At 35.4% G+C, this 22921-nt stretch overlaps 1 protein-coding gene across 2 annotated transcripts; it reads left to right on the forward strand.

The window, feature by feature from the left end:
• The first annotated feature begins 328 nt into the window (after positions 1–328).
• WDR45L_1 (WD repeat domain phosphoinositide-interacting protein 3) lies at positions 329–22564 on the forward strand. 2 transcript variants are annotated; one of them, XM_051216816.1, is made up of 7 exons: positions 329–596; positions 3288–3456; positions 6810–6884; positions 9395–9593; positions 14461–15180; positions 17084–17202; positions 21873–22564. In XM_051216816.1, the coding sequence occupies exons 2-7, from the start codon at positions 3384–3386 to the stop codon at positions 21983–21985; spliced, it is 1299 nt and encodes a 432-aa protein (XP_051065431.1). In that variant the 5' UTR covers positions 329–596; positions 3288–3383; the 3' UTR covers positions 21986–22564. The 2 variants fall into 2 exon arrangements, with proteins under 2 accessions (XP_051065431.1, XP_051065432.1); XM_051216817.1 differs by having other exon boundaries at positions 17126–17202.
• Positions 22565–22921: the final 357 nt, after the last annotated feature.

The following is a 22921-nucleotide window of genomic DNA, read 5'->3' on the forward strand; positions in this document are numbered from 1 at the left end:
TGGACGGGAATGGTGTGACGAACCAGCTAACGTCGAAGTCACACCGCATGGTCAGCACCTTACGTGAACTACCCCATTGACGTATCAAGGTACTATAGATGCTTTGAAGATTGTACAACACAGAGGACGTAATAAAGAAATATATTAGTTAAAGTCGATACAAGCGAAAGTAAGACCACTGCCGCATGGACCAGTTCATGGCGTACGATCACCTGGTGCGCGCTGGTTGTCCTTGAACCCGACGAGGATCGATGATTCGTTCGATATTCAATGACCCAACTGCCGGATGATTTAGCTAGGGCTCAGCGGAATTTCACTGGCCCTACACTACAAATAACTATCACACTGACAAAAATCCATGCGATTGAGTGACCAGACTACCACCCATTAGACAATGAAAAATGCTCAGATCCGTACTGAAACAAGAAGAAGCAATAGCAAAGAAATCCATCCTTTTTTCCAAGCTCGTGAAAATAGTATTGAATATTGACAATCGGAACATTCAGGTGAGGTGGAGTATACAATCCAGTCGGTACTGTGTTGTTTTGTTACTATTGTGTTTTTGCTGTTTTCTGGTCTATAGTTTTGTTTGTACGGTGAGTTTTATAGTAAATAACTGGTAAAGCACCGCCTTGGTTTTCATTTGCTTTTAACGTGCAATGTTTTATCTGAAAGTTAGGACGGTTTTACATCTACATTGGTTTGCACAAATGTAGTTGTGTTCGTGTGTGTATTCTTGTTGTAAAGTGTCAATACTAAGAGCAAGTATTTTCAGACATACACTTTATGCTGCTTACAGCCTCTCAGTTTGATGATCAGGTAACCAAATATCACATTGGTCTCATGTTCGTGTGTACTTCTTTTGTTAGGTTTGCGAGGTGTTCATGTTTAGATAATCAAAGGATATAACTATATGTGAAGGCTTTGTGCTCCCTACACTCATCGGTGCACATTGTTATTTCGGGTATGACATACTGTCCTACAACTGGTACGGGAACTCATTTAGGACCACCTTTTTGTAGTGTTTTATCTCAAACTCCGAATAGCTAAAATTTAACCAACAAAAATGCACTTACCGGATCTAAGATGACACTCCTGACCCCATTGTACTGTTCTGCGAGCAAGATTTGCATCGATTGGAACTACTATTTCAACTTCAAGGGACATTTTGCCCTAAAAGCATTTTTGAGCACACTTCTCAACAGTAACCCTACCACTCTACCAGCGCAGCTATGTTTACGTGTGCACTTGTTGCGTCAGTGGCTACTTTTGCTAATGCTAGCCATCCAATTATCGAAACCACTATCTGTTGCAGTTTCAACTTTGATCGTGCAAGTGCGATTTCTTAGTAGGCCTTTTTGTTCAGCACGTGGTGAACCGTAAAACAATACCTTCTCTGGGCTGCATATATCTTCACCGTATTTGCTGTTGAGAGTTACATAATATGCTCCTTCTAATCGTCCAAGACTCAGTAATGTACGACTATATCATCATCCAAATTATCCTAAATACAAAATCTAATCAAAACATGGCATCTAATTAGAGGCTATCGGTAATTCTGTTTTAGAAACCGCTCATAGATTTGACACTTTCTGTCCATGTTTCCATTATTCGTTTTCATTCATATCAAGACCATTTGTATAGTTTGCATTTATTGGTTGATTTCCATGTGAGTCCAATGCAAAGCTCAGATGTATTATTTGCAGCATCAAACCTGAAGATTCTCAGGTCCTGCTAGTTTAAGAAGCTCGATTTTCACGACGAGCAAGCGTTGTATTGGTAAAGCTGTGGTATACCCCCAAAAGGTTGCAAGATCTCGAGCCGTCTAACCAATCAGGAAACCGAGATGATATATGCAGTTTGTTATGCTAAGACTTTCGCTAAAATATTCGCTTTAGTGTCTTCTCATCATAACTGGTGTCAGTTTGCGATGAAAACCCTAACTAAAATTCCCAATACTAATTTATAGAGCTTTGCACATTTACTATTGGCTCAGTTGTATAGAACAGTTTTATTCTGTTTATTATCACCAGCAACCTTATTTTAATACGTACTGTGAATTGTAGGAAATGGTATGTCCATATGTTGGTGGCAATATGAATAAAAAGTGTTGGCTGTTGAAATCAGTATACTTAGGCTTAGTGTAAGGTAAGAAGCTGTGTACCGATGTGGGTGGCTCATGTCATTAGTCGTTTTAATAGGTCTAATAGACACCTCTACACTACGAGCAATTATAACTTACCTTTTTGTTGTAAAATATCTCCGAGCTGTTTTCCTACATATTAGGAACAATTCAGTAAGTAGTGATACTTAGAAATGCCAGCCACAGTGGCTTGTATATAATTTGTCCAGGTCAACTCAGAGGTATTCATACTGCATAATGTATCTCAGTTTACAAATCCGCCTCACCTACTTCAGTTTAAGCAAATGGATAATAACATCATGCTTTGAACCAAAGTACTGTTTAAATCCACTTAAATAGGTTTGTATTTCGTAAAAAAAGTTACATTTGTAGTGGTTGATCATTGATCAAGAAGCTGAAGATCTGTTATTCATTCCGCTAAATATTTCCTAACACAAATGACTGAGGGTTTGCAAATTTTCATTGTCGTTGATAAAAATGCTCGAAATATCTAATGTTTCCATATCGCATGTCTTGGTTAGATGTCTATTTGGTAAAGAATGATACAATAGATTCCTGAATTCAATTGTTACCTGGTCTGAAAGTGCTACTGATATCAATCTTATTATTCAGTTGATATATACACCGACCAGATATACATGCTTCTGTACACTCGTCCTGAATATCGTTTTAGTATTTATACTGAGTTTGGACTATTTATCTCCTTCGATTTTATAGAATCAAGTTGAAGTATATCGGTTGAGGAGATATGAACAATTACGTGACAGTAGGAAAGTTCACTGAAGTACAGTTATACACAGCAGTAATTTTAAGACCGTCTGTACTCTTTGAGAAACCGGAATGAGACAAGGTTGACTGTCAAATGTGAATCCACACTTTGCAACTACTTTCATTTCTCCGCTTGTTTATTCATTCCGCCCTTGTAAAATTAGCTAATATCACTAGTGATTACCTATGAATGAGTTGTATTTCGTTCAGTATATGTCATGTATGTTTGGTAATGTCCTTTTGTGAGAGGATAAAATGGGATTTTTAGGGCTCCAGTCTTAAAAAAATTAAAATGACATTATATTACGAATTTTTTCTCGCCTTATTTAAATGGTTTCAAAATGTTAATTAGTATATCTCCAAATTCTTCCCATAGCATGTTGACTAGTGCCCTAGGCCCATAAATTCCTGGTGAAACGGGACCTATTTCATATCAGTGAACGTTGTGGGTGAATGTTTCCAATAATCTCAGATGTGCATGCGAGTTTCTCCAACTGATTCCGGTAACAGCGGAATTTTATTTGTTGGATTCAATCAAGATTATAGTAAATACTTTTTTATATAAATCCTATATTCATTTTGAGATAATATGAAGTACTTAGTGGAAATGTTATAATTTGCTTATGTTTTTAAGAACACTTGAGTCAAGTGTTTTTGTTTTTTATTACTCCCCTATAGCTCAACTACTTCCTCAACAGCGTGGCCTTATTTGAAGTTGTTTACAAATCTTAAGTAGACTAGTAAATAAGTGAACCTAAAGAATTGGACGATAAAATATTATGTGATGTTTCTGTTTGTATCAGTCTAAAAAGACGTATGAGAAAAAAGATTAAAGTTAACAAAGGTTATTAAATCACTTGATATAGACGAATAATGCGTTTATGGAAAAGGATATAGAATTAATAGATCTACATTTTCATGGTAGATTTTAACCCGTCTATCCTGGTTTCTGCAAGCATCTCACGAACTATGATTGTTGTAGTTCTGTTTCTCAGCTCTACTTGAACCAACACGCCCCCAAATGCCCTGATACGGCCGAGGGTGGGGAGAGTTATCTCTCCCTCTCGAAATGCTCTCACATGGCCACACGTTTATAACCACTGTCAGGGAAGTCCTACTCACTGTCTTCTCGCGACGGGGGTGTTGTTTATGAGATTGAGAGGACGAAAAGCGAATGTCCGGCGCTTCAACTGGGTTGGTGGGTATGGAGGATTCACCTAGGGGAGTTGGACAACCCTGATTTTAAACCAAGTAGTGAACTTTGGCTCCAGTATCCCGAAGGAATAAATGGCGTATGAACCAATTGTTAGTCACCGGTTACCATGGGACTGCATCTCCTGATGTTGCTCCACTACCTTGCGGATCAGAACTTTAGGTCGAAGGCTGCGGGTGTGGCCCTCTAAGAAAACCACCTGCTTCAGTTTGGGCACCCAGGCGGTATCACAGCCCACATACAAACCAAGGGACCTGTGTGGCGCATATGTATTTGGTGCCCCTTTGTACCAATATTTATGCGTTCAAATAAATAAAAATGAACCAACACTCGCTATTTTGTAGATCAGAGTTATATTTTGGCGTGAGCGCTAAGTTCCTGAAACGTTCTCCCATCATCTCATGTAGAATATAGGCCCGTTGTATAACTTCATAATGAATGACAAAGGAAAGATGAATAAACCATGAACATGATTTCGTAAGCTATATTTAGACAAACCGCATTTGGCGACGGTGGTAATAAAAAGCCGAATCTAGAATGTTAGATAAATTTTTTTCAGGCACTCGTTTACTCAGATAAACATTAAGATGAGAGACGAAAAAATCAGATGTGTCTACTCAGTTTAATTGAAACGTGATTGAATGTTTATAGGCGTGAAATGTACAAACAAACATATAGACACATGCGTACTATTATACATACATGTTCGAGGTTACATACATCAGTGACAAAATAACTGAGAAGATTAGAATAACTCATCTGTCGAAAAGTAACGAAAAACCTCGTAGGCGTGTGACAATACTAATTGCTTCAAGAGTAATAAGTAGCTTGAATTGGATAACATATGCGCCAGCCATCATAAGACAACTCTGCATACAAAATTGAGATGTCTTACTCAACAGTTGTTATGTTGTTCGATCTTCGGAGTTTAATACTGATACGCATACCTTCCATAGGAAAGTATAAACCAGCTACTTGAGTGAGAAAGCTTTATTGACTAAAACCAAATCAAGAGTATATGTAATCTCGTTCACAAATATACATCTTTTTCCCTTGGAAAATAAAGCCATATTTTCAAGCAAAGGCATGTTATTGCTTAGAAACTGAAACCAAATATCGGCCAATGGCGAGCGCTTATTTTTAGCCTTTGTTTGATTGATAGTTAGTCATCTGTGTAAATGACCGATAGTTAGTGTTTAGAAACCGGCTGGTGTGTATTTTAGACATATCAACTTAATAGTAATGTAAATTAATCCTGGGATCCTTCCTAAATACCTACTCTTTCGAATTCACAATAGTTTTCTGTGTTTTAGTGCAGCGTGAAGGAAGACGAAGCCCATTGGTTCTGTCCGTGGAACCGTATACTATAATCACGTACTGCAACTATCATCTAGATGGTTGTAAGTAGTCGTCAGCAAACCCTAATTAACCCAGTCTTCGTGATGGTCGGTTCTTTTCACCATGGCATATCCGCAATCCTGAAAGAACGGATGATCCCTGTTGAACATTAGTCAGAGATCAATCAGTGTAAGTATCTCAAACTTGTGGGTGGTCAGTCACTACCCGAATAGCTCAGTGGTAAGGTCTTGAACTGTTTCCCATAAGGTTACAGGCAAGTCCTCGTGAATGGTGCTGAGTATTACGAAACCTAAGTCAAGCAGGGCTTTCAAACATCAAAACATAGTCGCAGTATGTAATTATAATATACAATCCGATGAACAAAAGCATTGGGATTAGCCTCCGAAATGAAGGTTTTAGATGGAGTGAGCTTTTAACTTCTAGGCCGAATGTGCCAACCATCAAGTTTCTGCTCTACAAGTGTGACACTTATTTATTATTTATTCTATTTGAGCATATAAATATTGGTACAAGGGAGCACCAGATATATATGCGCCACACAAAACAATGAGAATAGGAAGAGAAAAAGAATGTAAGGTGCGTATAGAAAAAGAGAGAACAATAACGACCACAGGTTAGTGTATGGAAGTCAAATAACAATAATAATAATGGGGGAAACGAAAAGGTACAACCAGAAAGAATTCTTTCAGTTAAGGAAGTCACAACCACTTTTTATGAAGAAAGTACAAGAAGGTTACAGCAGGATCGCCACTGGCTTCTATTCTGAGCCATATGTGATAACGTCTCTAGCCACTGTAGTGTGACACTATGTTATCTCTTAAGAAAACACATTTTACAGTCATGAATTTCATAAGATGGTCGCGCAACTTCATGGATTCATTAAAGTCAGATATTAACACTGTTGGATGACGGCTCAGTGGTCTAAAGGTTAATCATTTGCGCGAAACCGAATGTCCTGGGTTCAGTTCCTGCGTGCGGGATCGGGGATTCACATCGCTGAGGAGTCCCTTATCAGTACAAAACGGTCGTCCAGTGCTTCCAGGTATTCATTGGTGTTCTGACATTAATAGGCTCATGTGTTCAAGGAAATTCAACAATCTCCACAACTCCATATTGAAAATTTCATAAGAATTGATTTTGGTCAGTTGATAACTTCTTGCTTTATCAGACAAGAATAAATGCTTGCTCATTTTGCTTACAAACTCATTCTAAGTGTTCAGTCACTTTTTCCAAACAATTTCCTTGAGGTTGGTTTCTTAAAAAAAATTCAGTTTATCAATTTATGTGTCTACACCCGGGTCCTGTATTTTTATTAATTTATTACAGGTTGTTTTGCAGTTGGTATGCAAAATGGATTCAGAATTTTCAATTGTGATCCTTTAAAACAATTAGAACGTTATGGTAAGCATCCTAAATATGCGTGTGTACAACTATCTATGTATCTATATATTCTTATAGATAAAATAAATAGGCATGAATGTATGAGAACTGAACCTGAGACTCGAGTCTGTTTGAATTATTATGAGAAAAGGTTTTAGTGATGAGGTCATCCGATTGTGAAGTGTAGATTTTTATTAAAGATTTCATTTCGAATCCTAGTTTTTGCTAGAATTTTGTGTTTTTCATCTGCTATGCTAGGCTATGCTACACGAATTTGTTCATTGCAGAAAGCTGTGGTTGGTTATTTATCTAAGATCATTCCGTGATGTTTAGTATGAAACAGAGAAGAATCTCCATAAATCCCTAAAGTAATATATACGTCTATTTAGGACTATACGTCCTACGTCGAAATAATGTGCTAATACACTTACCAAAGCAAATTCAAGTTTATACTTGTTGATACCTTAAATGAATCAATTCTGAGTTTTATTTCTTTCTTTAATACGTAGTCATCGTGAAAGTAGATTGCAAACAACTAGGTTAAACAAATCTAGTGTTAGATGAAGGCTTTTTTCTATGTTCTCAGAAAGTGAACACATTTGTAAATGCCTCAGCTTGTTTCATTCATAATTTCCGTGTAATTACAAGATATTTATCAAAATCCACTTATTCCACAATGATTACTTCCATTCATATACGATGTAAAATAATGAGCAAAGTTTCTGGGGAACGTTTTTTTTATCAATCTGTGTGTATATAAAGAAGGTTTTCTTACTTCCTAGCACGATCTTCATTTAAAGCTGAATGATAAATGTCACTTCCTTATATATAGTTATTATCTACTAAATAACTAAATGTAGTCAGGGCTTATGGAGAACTATCATTGGAATTGATAACTTTAAGTGGCGCTTGTCAAGGTTATTCGATTTTCCTATTTTTATTTAGTTTTGTTATGGGCACTCTTTTAGAGATATCACTCATCGTCTGACTTCTCAGAAATCGATCTTCCACCTGGAGATTCTCTTTTCGACTTTGAATACATCGACGATATAGTCCTGTTTGGTGAAGATGATGAAAGAATGTAGTCTTCTGACCGCCTTAGGAAACAATGCAAATATGTTTTTGATGCGTTTCTCTCCTTCTAGATACAAACTCACCTCAGGATTGGTCTGCATTAACTCTTGAAATAACCATAGGAAGCGAAGTAGTTGGGTGTATTAATCGCTTCACTTACCCCAGGTGGGTTAGTGTGGGATGAAGTTTCGGGACGAATTCAGAATGCTCAATCGGCTTCGACAATTTGCGTCACTTGCAGTGTTGGCGATAATTCTTTTTGCCAATCGAGGGACGAGTTTAATATACGCTCTGTTCCACTTTATGAGTGTGAAACATGGTCTTTAAAATTAGGTAATATTACTATGTTACTGTCATTCGATCATAGGTGTCTTCGAAGCATTGCTAGAATATTTTGGGACCACCGAGTCGATAATTTCACCCCGTCGTGCTGATAGGGTGCGGTTTAGCATAGTGTGAATATCCAAAGTATCTTATTAAAACAGAATGGATTTTGTTCCATTTGCCATTGTTTAGGCATCAGGGAATACAATTTCCTATTTAATTTGTTTTCGAGACTAGAGTTTATTTATATAAATAACTACTAAACGTTTCCACAGTAGTCTGTCAGTCATATGTGGCGTAGAACCTGACATATATGTACATCGGTTCCATTTTGCTGCACCACATACTCACGATGGGATAAAATTATCAAGGCAAGTCCAAGGGTAGTAGATGCATTAACACTGTGGTGTGTGCTACTTATATTGACATAAGTGGCATATGATGTTAGTCCTAAACAGAAGGCCTGGAAGCAGAGAGACAAGAGGATCGAACAGTAAAGAATGGAAACAAGATGCAATTTGTATGAAAATGCAAGAACAATGAAGTCTAGGTCATTTTGAGACAATTGGTGGACATTTTGCAAATTAAGCATTTACTTAGATTTTATTAACAAGTCCTGTAATTTTGTGTTAAATACATTCGATTGTCCCCACCCGTGTTCTGTTCACTACAACACTATTAGTAGTAACAAAGAAGGTTGAACAGCGAAGATGCAATTCGAGAAGAATATGCAAATTAGTGGAATAATAAAAGATTACAAGAAAACTTGGGATAACAACAAATGAGTGTACGTTCTGCATTGCGAACAATTCTGAGCCATGTTACCCAAAGTATCTAACCATTGGTTACAATAATCACGCAAATCATAACCACGTAGTCTGAGCCTACCTACATGTCTCAGTCCAGTAGTCAGTGTCTTCATGGAGTGGTACCATGTGATGGCACCCGTAGCTTTCTTCCAACCTACTCCTTTACTAGCTGTCATCGCGCGTCGAGGTAGTCAGTGCATAGGCATACATATTACATACCCTAACCATTTATGTGTTCTCATCTAGCTATCAGATTAACTTTGAATTGCATCATTTGTATATATAACCCCGTATTTCTTATTTATAATCACTCACATTAAAAAGAATTCGATATCCGAGATGGTACCGGTGTTGGCTACATGGAAATGTTATTTCGTACAAATTTACTTGGTATACTGGGTGGCGGTAATCATTCACGTCTACCAAGTAATGTCGCTTGTTTATGGGATGGAATAAAACAACAATTTGTCTTAGAAATCACCTGTGCTACAGATGTTCGTGGCATTCGTCTAAGACATGATCGGTAAGTGAAAATCTTAGTTGGTCTTCCTACTTTTTTATTGTTATTAATATTCGTATATAAATGGGTACGGTTTGCTTATTGACTAATAAATACACGTTATGTTTAAATTTTTTATTAGGTTTACACCAGACAAGTGTATAACTGTTTGTTTGTGGTGTGACACGTTTATGGACAAGGTGATCTTGAGTGGTTAGGAGTATAAAGGTAGTCATCACTTCTTGGTTGCTGATACTGTGGAAGTATACTTTTTTTGAGGGGTCTGAGAAGGAAAGTGGTTTAGGCATGGTATTAATGACCTGAGCATGTGACCACATTACCCAAAACATAACTACCTCAGGATGATCACACACAGCTCTTTGTGAGTAGTTTTGGTTATGTTAACTACATTCTTTAAATATCTTCGATTGTCAGGCGAATATTACACCTACGCCATAAGTAACGGACGTTGGTTTCTTGTCAATTGAGACTTATCAGTACAGTACATATGCAATGTTCGCGGAAGGGGTGGTGCTAGAATCGGGGATTCGGAACCTTGTCACTTAGTGACACAGACAGGGGTCTTCTGATTACAACTGACATTTTTCTGTCCTAAATATTTATACCGATCACTGATCAGTATCGTATCCTTCTAGCCATCAGTGCTAATTGAACTGTAGCCAAACAATCAAACATAACACAAGCAATGTTAAATCCATTTAGACCAGAGGCTATATTACAACTTGACTGACAGGATTTGTAATAACTACTAAGATCTAAAAAAACACGACATTGATAACTACTACACGGTGATTAATCAGTGCGTGAAAGTATCAAAATTATTAGATTTCGTTAACATAAATTCGTAGTCTACCATTGTCCAAAATAGAATTATAATAGGGGTAGCACATCGAACATGTAAGAAATCCATGTTTATGCATCAAAATAAACGGCGAGACTATAATTTATGGGCAAACCAATCATATATAAGATAACAGGTCTTAGATTTCAACGCGAAATTCATTCATCCATTTGGCTAAATAGTGTTTTGGCATTTTAGCTGATATCAGTTCATGATTAAAACTCTAAATCTAATTTCTAACCGTAATCATCAACTGTAAATCAAAATTGTAATTTCTGACACTGTTTTGTAACCGTCATTTAGTCCTAGTTAGTGGATGGACATTCTCAAGGTCACTTCAGCGTCGCTAAAAGGTTGTCCATAAATTATTGTTTCACCAAATAAACATTCATTTAGTCATTATACCTACCATAATGTGTATACAAACGTATCTGTTATTGATATATAGATTTTATTTTTCCGTAAAAATATTTAAATTAGATAAACTTTCGAGTATAAAAATTATATATCAAAGTGGTATTTAATAAACCAGTAGAAATTCGAAAAGTTATATAAAAATCAGTGTGTACACTAACTATCAATAGTCTCATGTCATGAAGTACGACAATAATGAAAATGAAAGATTTTTTAAAATATTAGATACAGGTTATCTGATTGAGATCCACGTGATGATCATAATCGATGGTTAGAGATTTTAATGTAGTGTAACAGAAAATCAATCGTGCAATTGCTTAGATACATTCATTTCTTTGCTTCCTTTCCATCTTGACTTCCAGTATCCTTCCATATATAACTTTTCGCTCTGTCCTTTCATACCATATTTCCAATATTTATTTTTTTTTAAAATTTTATACTTATGCTAAGGCGATCACAAGAACAGACATATTCTCTTAACAATGCTAAAATCTTCACTATAAGCGATAACCACAAATGTCTTTCTTTTGTAATTTAATTTTCCACATGAGCTTAACCTTTTTCCGATTGCTTGTCATTGTTTTCAGTCCTCTAAATTTCTGTGTACTTGAGGGCCACTTTTTTATTAATACATACATAAATACAGAATTGTACCGATTCGTGCTGTACTACCTCGAACACTAAGTTTTCCTACCATTTACCTTCTCCCTATATTAGCCGTTACGTGTTGGTGTGCTTTGTGTATATGTGTATTAGTTGATCTTATCGATTATGAAGAGAATCGATCATATCAGAGTAGACCAATCATCTCCTAATTCCGCAAGTGTTGTAGGCCACTAAATAAATCTTCATAACGAGACACGATACATCGCTATCACATAATAGCTCAGTTGTTCACATAAAGACAAAACAAATGTTTACCGTTTCCCAGTTTCTGTTGGTATCCCAGGTGAAATCAATCCATGACTAACACACCTCTGTACATTCAGCAATACGACTTCACCTTCGGACCTTGGGTTTGCTGCTTTTAGTCCTACTGTTCTTCAACCGACCTGTCTGGCATAGCAGGACCTTGAGGAACGGTTGTTCCAACCAATATAGTTCGATTGGTTCATCGCAATAGGCAAGCCCGACCACCACATCAAGGTAGTAACAACGACCGGGTAATAATACAACCTACGAATATTAAATTTCGATCTAAATTTTATTTTAACGATAACCAAGTAAGATATCATCCTATAGAAGTGCATTAAGTGAGAAATTTTAAAATTCTACATTCGACAAAATATTTTCTATTATCATAAGATCTGAAGACAAATCATCTTTTAGATCAGTTAAACAATAATTGAAATATCGGCATATATATGACTTGGTTTCTCCTCTATTTCAATACTGTTCAGTTAAATAGGGCACCTGGATCTGTAAAACTCTTCAGGAATCCGTTACTGAATCGTTGGATATTCAACTAGTCAACTCTTTAAACAACAAAAGATGACTGAATCTTAACGTTCGATACGATTCAGAAAAAAGAAACAATTCTGTGCGTATGCACAGACACACAGGAGAGTGATAGATACGTTGACTTACCTCCTTAGTCAGTGATCCATGTTATTCGTAGATTGAGTACGTCGACATTATCAATGTATCTCCGGAAATCTCTAACTCATAAACTCGGATTAATTTTTCAATAAGTAATGACGTAAAAAAGTTAAAGAAATATTGTAGGGCTGTTGATAAAGTTGGTCAAGAAAAATAAATGAATACATTTTCAATGTCAATAAAACAAACCTTTCCGAAAAATCTCATTTGTTCCTAATATTATCATTATCGTCTTCACCATCACCTTTATTTTATTGCCTTCGATGGAAGTAATGAGTAACGTATTTAGTGTGGAGTTATTTTTTTAGAGTAAAATATTTCATCAAAGTATATCCACATATAATAGTTGTCTCAAAGGAGTGCCTTAATTCAGGAGGATTTCCGACAAACTAGCAATAAGGATTTAACTTTCCAGTAAGTCATCAGCCATCATCAAAGTAGAACATGGCAAACATGTGCATCGTATTAAGCTGTTGTATCACAGTAGCATGATTAAGTGCATATGGTTGGGAAGTTGAAGCCAGTCAACAAGACGAAACCCTGAACATAGTTTTATTGTTAGATATCATTTGGTTAGTCATCATCAATGTATAGACTACAACACATACATATACATTAACTCAAGTTCCCATACTATATTTTGATACGTCTTCTAATTGAACGCTAGATTCGGTTCCTAAGCTCTTCTAGTAACCCCCAGGTTAGATCTACACACCAACTTAAACACGAGAGAAAAGGCGGGAGATATAGAAGGAACACTTTACTCCAAAGGTTCGTTTATGCACAGAAAATCCAGGGTTTTTATAGTATTTTATATGGCCTTGAATTTCCGGAAAATCCTGGAACGCTACTAAACATAGTAGCAGTATAGATAACCATCCAATCAGAAACTCGCTACATGAATTTTCACTTTCTAGATGTTTCTGGCAAAGCTTCTAGTGAATACTGATTGGATAAGATGGTTCTCAGTGTTTTCAGAGCCTTTTTGGGGCTTTTTTCGAGTTTTCTGGATCTCTCCAACACGTTTGCACAACAATATGAATTCAGTAAAGTGAATGGCAAACAAATCGAAGTGACTGTTGTACAACATCAGACAACATTAAATATTGAGAACATACTTTTAAAAGATAGTGAGTAGAGATGTCTGAATAGATACTAACAATCAAAATGTAGAGGAAAATAGACGGTGAGTGGATCTGTGTTGCTTAACATCTCCAACCACAGATGATGGTTATCGGAAGGGCACTAACTAGGTAGTCTGCATCTAACGAATTTAATCTTTGACTTTAGTCATAGCAAAACGATTCATTTACGATATATATATATATATATATATATATATATATATATATATATTGATGCGTTTGTAAAATAATCTATATGTTAAAGGTGACATAGTCCTGACTATAACTGGTACATTGACGTGATGGTCGGTCTTGTCTGTCGTGACAGACCAATCGAACTAGATTAACTGGAACACTCGTTCGTTTATGTCCTACCATGACAAGTAGGTTGGTTGGATGGGGAATAATAAAGTTAAATGCAGCAAAGTAAGGTCTGACAGCCAAGTGTACTTGTGGTGTGACAGCAACGTATTTCTATCAGGCAATCACATACAGTAATGATTCTTTCTCATACTAGATGGAGGTTCGAGAATATTGACCCTAAAACTGTCAAGCTCTACATTACCTCGTGCATTTCGGTCGCCCGGAGTAAGTTATTTAAGGAATGCAGTTCACATGTCTAAAACTACTTACAAAAAGCTGTGTGTGATCATCCCGAGGTAGTTATGTTTTGGGTAATGTGATCACATGCTCAGGTCGTTAATACCATGCCTAAACCACCACCTTTTCAGATTTCCCAAAAAGAAGTATTTTTCTACAGTATCAGCAACCTTTACTAGCAGTCGAGACCAACTGGCCTCGTTTACTCAAATATATATTACCCTATTGTTTTGTTCTTTAATATTGTGGTTCTGAGTAATTAAACTGTCCAATTTTCACTTTTTCATTATAGAATAATAATTATACTTGTAAATGCTATCAAAGTGTACACATTTAGCCCATCACCTCAATTAATTTTTGAATCAAATACATGTTCAAATCCTTCAGGATTATGTTATGTCTGTCAAAGTGTTGATAATCCATTGGTTGTATTTCCTGGACGACGACCTGGTGTTGTATCATTAGTTCATATTGGAAATACTGGTTGTAATGTCAATCTTAATAACAACGCAAATAATAACAATCCTGGGAATGTTACTAACAATAATAGTAATACTACTACTAATAATAATATTGAAAGTACAAATACAATATCCATCAATACTATTTGTCCATCATCAACAAATGCTACTAATATGCCACCAAGACAAATAATTGCACATGAAAATCCACTTGCATCAATCACTTTAAATCGTGATGGTTATCTACTGGCAACAGCATCACAAAAAGGCACATTAATTCGTATATTTTCTACAAAAGATTGTACTTTATTACATGAATTACGACGTGGCACTAGTCAAGCTACAATTACATCATTATCATTTAATAAAGATAGTGATTTATTATGTGTTACCAGTGAACGTGGTACTGCGCACATATTTTGTCTTACAAAAGATTCTTTAACTAATCCTCGTAATATTCAAATTAGTAGTAGTAGTAATAGTATTAGTAGTAGTAGTACTAGTATCAATCATAACCACAGTCCTCACTTGACAAAATCTTCAGGATTTGGGTATGTCGTTGTTGTTGTTATTTGCTTAATTGTTTATTTTGTCGTACTTTTTCAAAACGCTATGTATATATGGGTGTGTTTAAAATTAAGTGTAAAATGAAATTCGATCAAGTAGGTGACTCGAGTTATATCCTCTAATGAGATACAAATATATAGCAGTTTGAATCGCATCTGAATGTTTACTATATGCTATGTAGAGAAGGAGAGAGGAAGTATGAAGAGCAGCACATATGTGTGGAAGTCTGAAATAAAGAAGGACAAGAGAAAAAAATAAGTCGACAACTCAATCAGCACATAGGATGCAATTGCATCTAATTAATGGAAGAAGTCGATGATAGTTAGCAGTAACACAGATATGATATTAAGACAATCTGATAATTAAAACTAAGAGTTTTTAAAGTAAGATTTTGAATGCCACTACGTTAAAACATTCTATTCATAAAAAAGTCACCTGTATTGTGTGTAAATATTGATGATACAAATTAGTTATTCACCTTATTTACTTTAGTATACTAGAAATGTGAATGAGATGTGATGTATGATGATTGACGATATCATGGTACTGTTCAGACAGTACATAGGTAACAGTTGTTCTAACCGAGAGGTGGAGGAGTGGTCTACGTTGACCACTGAATGATTGATTAATCGGTGAGTATTTGTGAATGTCATGTTTGTCTAGTGGTTAGTACTGATCGAATGCCTTAGATGGAGTTGGAATGTGGTGACTGGTGTAAGTGAATAAACATTGTGTGAACGATGTTTGAATATTAGGTTGTTGGATGTAGTTTTTATGACACCTGATTTGATCTAGGTTTCATGCTATTCGGTACTCGTTAGGGAGACGTACCTTCAGTCTTGTAGGAATTGACGCTTCATGTAGGATTTGAATCTGTTACCCATTCTCATAGTCTGAGACATTATCACTAAACAATTTATATATACGACTCTACCCCTTAGTAAATTAATCCATTTCTTAGCCAGTGAAATGAAATTGTCCTTCAGGCTACTTCTGATTGCCATCTGTTGATCTTCTCATTAGACTACTTCTGATTGGCTTACCATACCACCTTTCCCTCTTGAAATATAAGTCTTGCTCCTTGGATTTAACTGAAGGCGTTGGGGGATATGTCTTCTTCATGATCTTCTTGGGTTCTGGCCATCAATTCTTCTGCACTGATCTTGTCGTTCCAAACTAATTGTATCAACTAAATAATCTAGTGGCAAGTTTGAACTAGGGGGTTCTTTATTCGAATCTAGTCGCCTATAGTGGATGCGGTTTACATATCGCGTCAGACATTTACCTCGAACATCAATTTCGTACATTACGTCACCGACTTTTCACACGATGACACTCGCTATCCACGTAGGCCCCCATTGTCGAAAATTTCTTGTATACATTGGTAACCCATTAGGAATCGGACGTTCGATTCTCCTCACCGTGGATTTATATCCTCATTTTCTTTGTGGATACATGCTATCAAATAATGTCCAAGTCTTCCTTCTGAAAGTTGATTCAGTAGGGTAGACACCACTGGATGAGGCTGAATTCGGGGTTATTCTGTATACTTATTTTAAACACAGCGCGGTATCGACTGAGCTGTTGAGCTCAAATTTCAATTGGTTTATATCATGAATGAAAAAATAGGAATATCAAAGTAATTCGCTCAGAATGCATGCAAACTAATAATGGTTGGTCATTTATACTCCCCAGTATCAATAACCTGAAGATGCAAACTCATAGTAAGTAAGCAGAAATTAGTATTATTTCTCAAAAGTTTTCTTAAGTTATATGCTCTTCGACAGAGAGATATAGATATTTACTCATGTATTGTGTTTCTTTTAGAATAAAAAATAAGTTTCTTGGTGTGTCGTTTTTTATGCTACTTGAAATTTCTACTTTCAGTTCCGGTAAACTCTCTCTACGTTCTCTATTTTCTACTACAAGCCATGTACGATGTGTTTTGGAAACGAAATTCAAAGCTATATGTGCTTTCAGTTCTGTCAGTCCTGATACTTTAATAGGTAAGTTTCAAAAGCAGACATTTACTAAGTAATGAATAAAACGCTTTGCTTTTACCCGTAATGTTTATCCGTAGGTTGTTTTATTTATAACTGATTGATCTCAGTTGGGGTATTATTGAAAGCCAAAGAGAACGAGACAGATGTTCCATCTTTGTTTGCAGACATTTCAAGAGTGGTTATCTATGACTATATCATCAGGTATCAAATTCCTTGACCTTCAGGTCCCGCGGCGAACGCTTAATTGTTAGAACCATGGGATCAGTGTCCAATCAAACAGTAAGGTGCGTAATGTTGAGATTAGTCCTATACTAATACGAAATAGTTGTCTTAACAGTTCTCCCTAGTTTTCAATGGTATTCCAAATGAGCTGATCATGGGATGAACATAATCTATAAATCTGACCAATCTTCACTAAACTCATTTCAACTAAACTATCATATTCAATCCTTTTATTATTTATCATCATAAATCCACCAGTAATTAGTTGTAGATGTTTTATTTATTGTCAAGTAATTAGACCACTATTCATCTGTTTGACTAACTGCTTGTATAAACAGTTATTCTGTTCAAAATTGTCCGTGTCTTAAATAAAACAAAAATGTTTTGATCAATTATAAATTATTGAATAGAAAAGTTATTCAAACAGCAGCATTATTTATCCTACAGGAAGGTGAAATTATTATGCCGGCAAAACATATTGTTCAGTTTCAATAGTCGATTATTTCATCAATGTATTATTTCAAGATTTTTCATTCGTTTTTCTTTCTACGAATCTAATGATAAGTGCACTTGTCACTCTTACGCATTTATCGTAGCATATTTAATACACATAATTGACAGAGCTCTAGAAAACTTATCATTGTTGCATGTGTGATTTCTTTATAGCTTTAAATCGATTGGATCAAGTGATGTTAGTTAGTTAGCTACACGATATGGCATAACAATCTTCCGATACTATTGGTGCATAACTGTTCAGGATCGCGAATTGACTAAAGTTACAAGTATAAATCATTACATACCGAATCAGTGGTCTGAAGGTTGAACGCTTTTCACGAAACCTGAAGGTCCTGAGTCAGATCCTCGGCTGTGTCGTGGTTGCGCACAACAGCAGTATCATACTAGGACGAAACAACTGTTCTGCGCTTCCACATTCTTAATAATTATTTAAATAAGTCAAGTCAGTGATGTCAACTATCTCCGTAAGCCCGTCACACTAGTTAGTTAGTTAGTTATTGAGTTAGATGTTCTCAGCACTTTCAAATTAGTCTCGTCACCCAACCTTATCAATCAGGAATGTATCGTTTAGAGCTCTAAACTTTCAACTATTAGGCCCCGACGTTCAAACTAAACTCTGTCTCTGTTGGTCTAAACAACCTAGTAGTATCACCATCAGTAATTAAAAAGATTTATGTTCAAGACTTTAGTGAGTTATACTAGTTAAAGCTTTTCAGTACTGTAGATTTACCACAATTTACGAGTACTACTCCCTTAGTATTTTAAGCTTAACGTTGCTTTAAAACTATGAAAAGATAATAATTAAACATGTAACTGATAATTACTATTTACAGAAAACACAGTTTTACAATTACAATTGTAATCTGCATAAAATTACAATTGAATTGTTACTAATCGGCCCTAACCACACAATAAAAGTTGTCTAGTTGGATTATTTAAATTCTATACTTCACGATGAAACCGAATGTGAAACGAAAAATGTCTATCTTACACAAACAACCAATTAATCATCATCTGAATTATTGGGTTTTATTTAAATTGAATTACTGTCAAATTCTTACTAATGTAATGAGCATTTTATTATCATAATTACAAATCAAACAAACATATTCCTAATTTTATTGTTGTCTTCATATGATATTCAAGTTAATTATAAGAACAAATAATTATTGTGTCCACTTATTGATTAATCCTCCTTCTATCAAATGTAGCATTAGTAACTTTCTACTTTTACCAACGAGAATGACCAATGAACAGTGGATGAAACTTTTGGTCATTGAACTCCTTCCAACTCAGTGTCCAAATAAGCACAGAACAGAATTAGCGAACAGATATCTTCTCTATATTGTACAATTATCATCATGACTCAAAACGCATATAATAATATGGACCACACATCGATTTAAATAGGAAATTATAGTGTGTTCATAAAGACATCATAACTGAAAAAGAAATCCAATAATAAAGTCTATAAATAATTAACAATAACTTAGGGAAGGTAAAACGGTGAGAACATAATTTATGAACAACCTAAGAGAAACACTAAAATGACCTTGAGAATGCCCACCTGATTGCAAACTATAGCATAGTCACAACTAGTTTGAGTTCCGATTCACATCTGATAACGCTGTATGATTTTCGCGAACAGAATCGGTGGATCTACCAAGTTATAAATCATTTCCATTCGGTACATGTGTTATGTATGCTTAACCACAGTTTACCGCGACGGGCTATGTTTACGGATGTAGGACAAAGTTGGAAGAAAGCTAAGGTCGGTCAAAAGATAACATGACATCAGTCGATAAAGTCATTGCTTTTTCCACTGGACCGTGTTGGTAGATGCCTACTACTTGGTTGGAATTCTCACTATAACCGTTATTAGCGGTTTAAGACATTAGATTATATGGCTCGGAATCAGTTACAATGCCCGAGGTTTGTTCACTCTTTATTTTTATCCATATCTTAAGAACCACTATTCCTTCATACATACCTTTACTATCCCATCTTTTTAAAGCGTATTCTGAGATAAGGTGGTGGTTGGAAATAGTCAACAGGAAACCCTGAACCCGGGTTTCGTGCTACTTGGCACTCGTCAACAAGGTGTACCTGTAATCTTGAGGGGACTGACGCTCCCTGATGGATTCGATCCCGTGTCACCCAGCTTCGCAGTCAGAGATGTTACCACTGGGCTATCCGGGCTGTGACTGACCTCCTGCGGGACTGAGATGTATTCACAATTGATAGATTACTGGGTGGTGATCAATGTCATATCCTCCTTCAACATAGTGCACACATGTGAAGTCACCTAGACTAGTGGCCACATTGCTACATGGTCGATAGCATTCGATCTGCACTAATAAGGACCTGACACATATAACACTGATCACCACCAAGTGATCAATCAATTGTGAAGGCGTATTCTCTTGAATGTTCATTCTTATTTTCATTGTTACTACCTTATTTCAATCTGCTTTACTATTCATCTCATTAATTTCATCTCGTTGTGGTAATGTGGTGTGGCAACTTGAGCTAACGCTCATATTCGAAAGGCTCCAACCCACTAAATTTAACGTTTTAAAGTGATGTTATTTATTCAATGGTAATTTTTACTATTAACAGAATTCATGTTATCGAATTTCAACACTGCTTACACAGTATGAGTGACTCTTTGAATACAACAATGCTTAAACTAAGGATTCATTCCTTAACTCGAAGATGATGTTTTACAATTGTAGCGCAAAACGTGATTACTCGTATCGTACCGTTGCACACTCTACCTTTCATAACCACCGGACTAATAGTGTGATGGTTTGTCAAAGTGCCATTTGTCTCTCTGTCTTTTACTTCATGAAGATTGACCTTATCTGATACACCACGCATTTTATGCTTTTCATTTATATTTTCATTGGCTTTTACAAAATATTATTTCCACAGTTCCGTCTCTGTAAGATGTACTAATCATTTCCTAAATTTCAGTTATCTAAGAAATCAGGGACCTGTCCTGTATATGTATCGCGTAGAGCATTGGCGGGTTCAGTGGTTAAGGCATTTGGTTTCCATCCACCAAGTCACAAGTTTGAATCCAGCTCTATTCACTTCGATTAGGACAGCTATGTAGAATCACCAGTCCCCTATACTTAGTGTGTAGTTTGTAGCTAATTACACAAATTTGTACTTAGTAAATAAGTGTCAGTTCATGTTACCTTACATCTAACGCTAGCAAAACCTTAGCAGCAAAGGAAAGACAAGTTAAAAGGTATAAAACATACAACTTGAAAGGAATAAATAAGTTCAAAAAAGTCCAGAGTATGGGAGTATGCTTAAAGATTTGGTTAGAGATGAAGAATGAATGCCACTGCAGCAATGCAAGTAATTTTGAACTTAATTCGTCATAACTTTATGTAAATTTATGTAATTTTTATTCTAAACAGTACAAGGATATATTTCATAGACGTGGTCTCTCATAGTTTTTCTAAAGACAAACTATATGTTTGAATGAATGAAACAAAATACTAACCTAACCACTAATCACATGACTACCAATCGACAGATCACCTTTCTGCTGATTGATTGATCATGGAATAGTAGTGGCCAATCAATGTAAACACGTCAGTTCTACCGTTGTTCTGTTGTATTTCAAATAATTCATTTGTATTGTCTCGAAACTAGGAAGTTGGTTGATACAGATTGAAATCCCACTAGAAATATCAATCCCCTCTAAACTGTATCTACACACTGTTGATACGATTTCCAACTAATAAATACTAGAGTCGAGTGGATATTTCTTATCCGACTATATTCAACCATTAAACACTTATTACTTTTTATGGATTGATCACTAAATATTTTTTTATTGTTAAACCATTATTATTTCTATTTCTAACTTGCTTCTGTTTTCCCTTCATCGCTTCTTTTTCTTCCTCTTTCCTAAATAGCTTTATCCGCAGATGGATCTTACTACAAGTACACATTCACAGCAAATGGTACGGTAACACGTGTAACATTTGTAAACTTTCTAGATTTCTATGATGATGAAACAGATTTCTAATTTTGTCAATGTATCTATTTCTTTGATAATTTAAATACTAAGTAATTGTGTTTTTGATAGCTTATCCTATCGGTTCTTTTTCAATTCATGTTAACATAGATTGAATAAATTTAATTCTTTCGTAGTTACTGCTGATTATTATTATTATTATTATTATTATTATTATTATTATTATTATTACACCTCTCTCTCTCTCCGTATATATGTTTGTGTGTGTGTGTATGTGATTATTTATCCAGTTGTTTTTACTTTTTATTCTGCGTTTGTGATTTGTTTGTCTATTTTTTCTCCAATTCTATTTTTTTAAATTGAACATTGTGTTGTTTTTGTGGGGGGGGTGTCTTTCCGCGCTTTCTTCATCATGATATATTATACATTTGTAAACTCTGTTTTATACAATGTGAATTTATGAAAAAACGGGTAAGACTGTGTATTATTATGAATGAAAGTAGTAGAGATGTAAAACAATGATTATTGATTATCTTTTTTTCCACGATTTTCAGTTGCGTTTTTATTTATTTTTTAAGTAATACTAAGCTTTTCTTTAGTGGTTAGAAAATAAATATTAATAGCCACGTACTTCTCTGTGTAATGTTGTTCAACGGTAAAACGTTATGAGTGAGCTAGGAGTAGTCAAACTAAGATGAGATCGAGTCATTTGATTATCAGTTTGAAACTGTAGTAAACTTTGTGATGTTGGGACACATATGCATCGAATCTTCATCGTTTATCAAAAATCCCTAAAACTGAGTAAAATTTGTAACTATATCAGATACAATAGAAGAAATTCATACGATTTGTGTAAAAATAAATTGACCACATAAAGAAAAGTTTTGTTAGTAAGCTTAATTAGAACAATGTTTACACCTTTAATATCTCTATAATTTCATTTGTGAATTGTGATGTAATCATTGGCGTAAGAAATTTCTCAGACAA

This window comes from Schistosoma haematobium, chromosome 6, assembly GCF_000699445.3.
Source record: "Schistosoma haematobium chromosome 6, whole genome shotgun sequence".
In the NCBI taxonomy this organism is placed as follows: Eukaryota; Metazoa; Platyhelminthes; class Trematoda; order Strigeidida; family Schistosomatidae; genus Schistosoma; species Schistosoma haematobium.

Coding starts and splice junctions, on each gene's coding strand:
- WDR45L_1 (XM_051216816.1), top strand. CDS start 3,384: ATGTGCATGCGAGTTTCTCCAACTGATTCCGGTAACAGCGGAATTTTA. Junction 9,594..14,460: donor ATTCGTCTAAGACATGATCG/GTAAGTGAAAAT, acceptor TTTTCATTATAG/AATAATAATTATACTTGTAA. Junction 17,203..21,872: donor CAGTCCTGATACTTTAATAG/GTAAGTTTCAAA, acceptor TTTCCTAAATAG/CTTTATCCGCAGATGGATCT.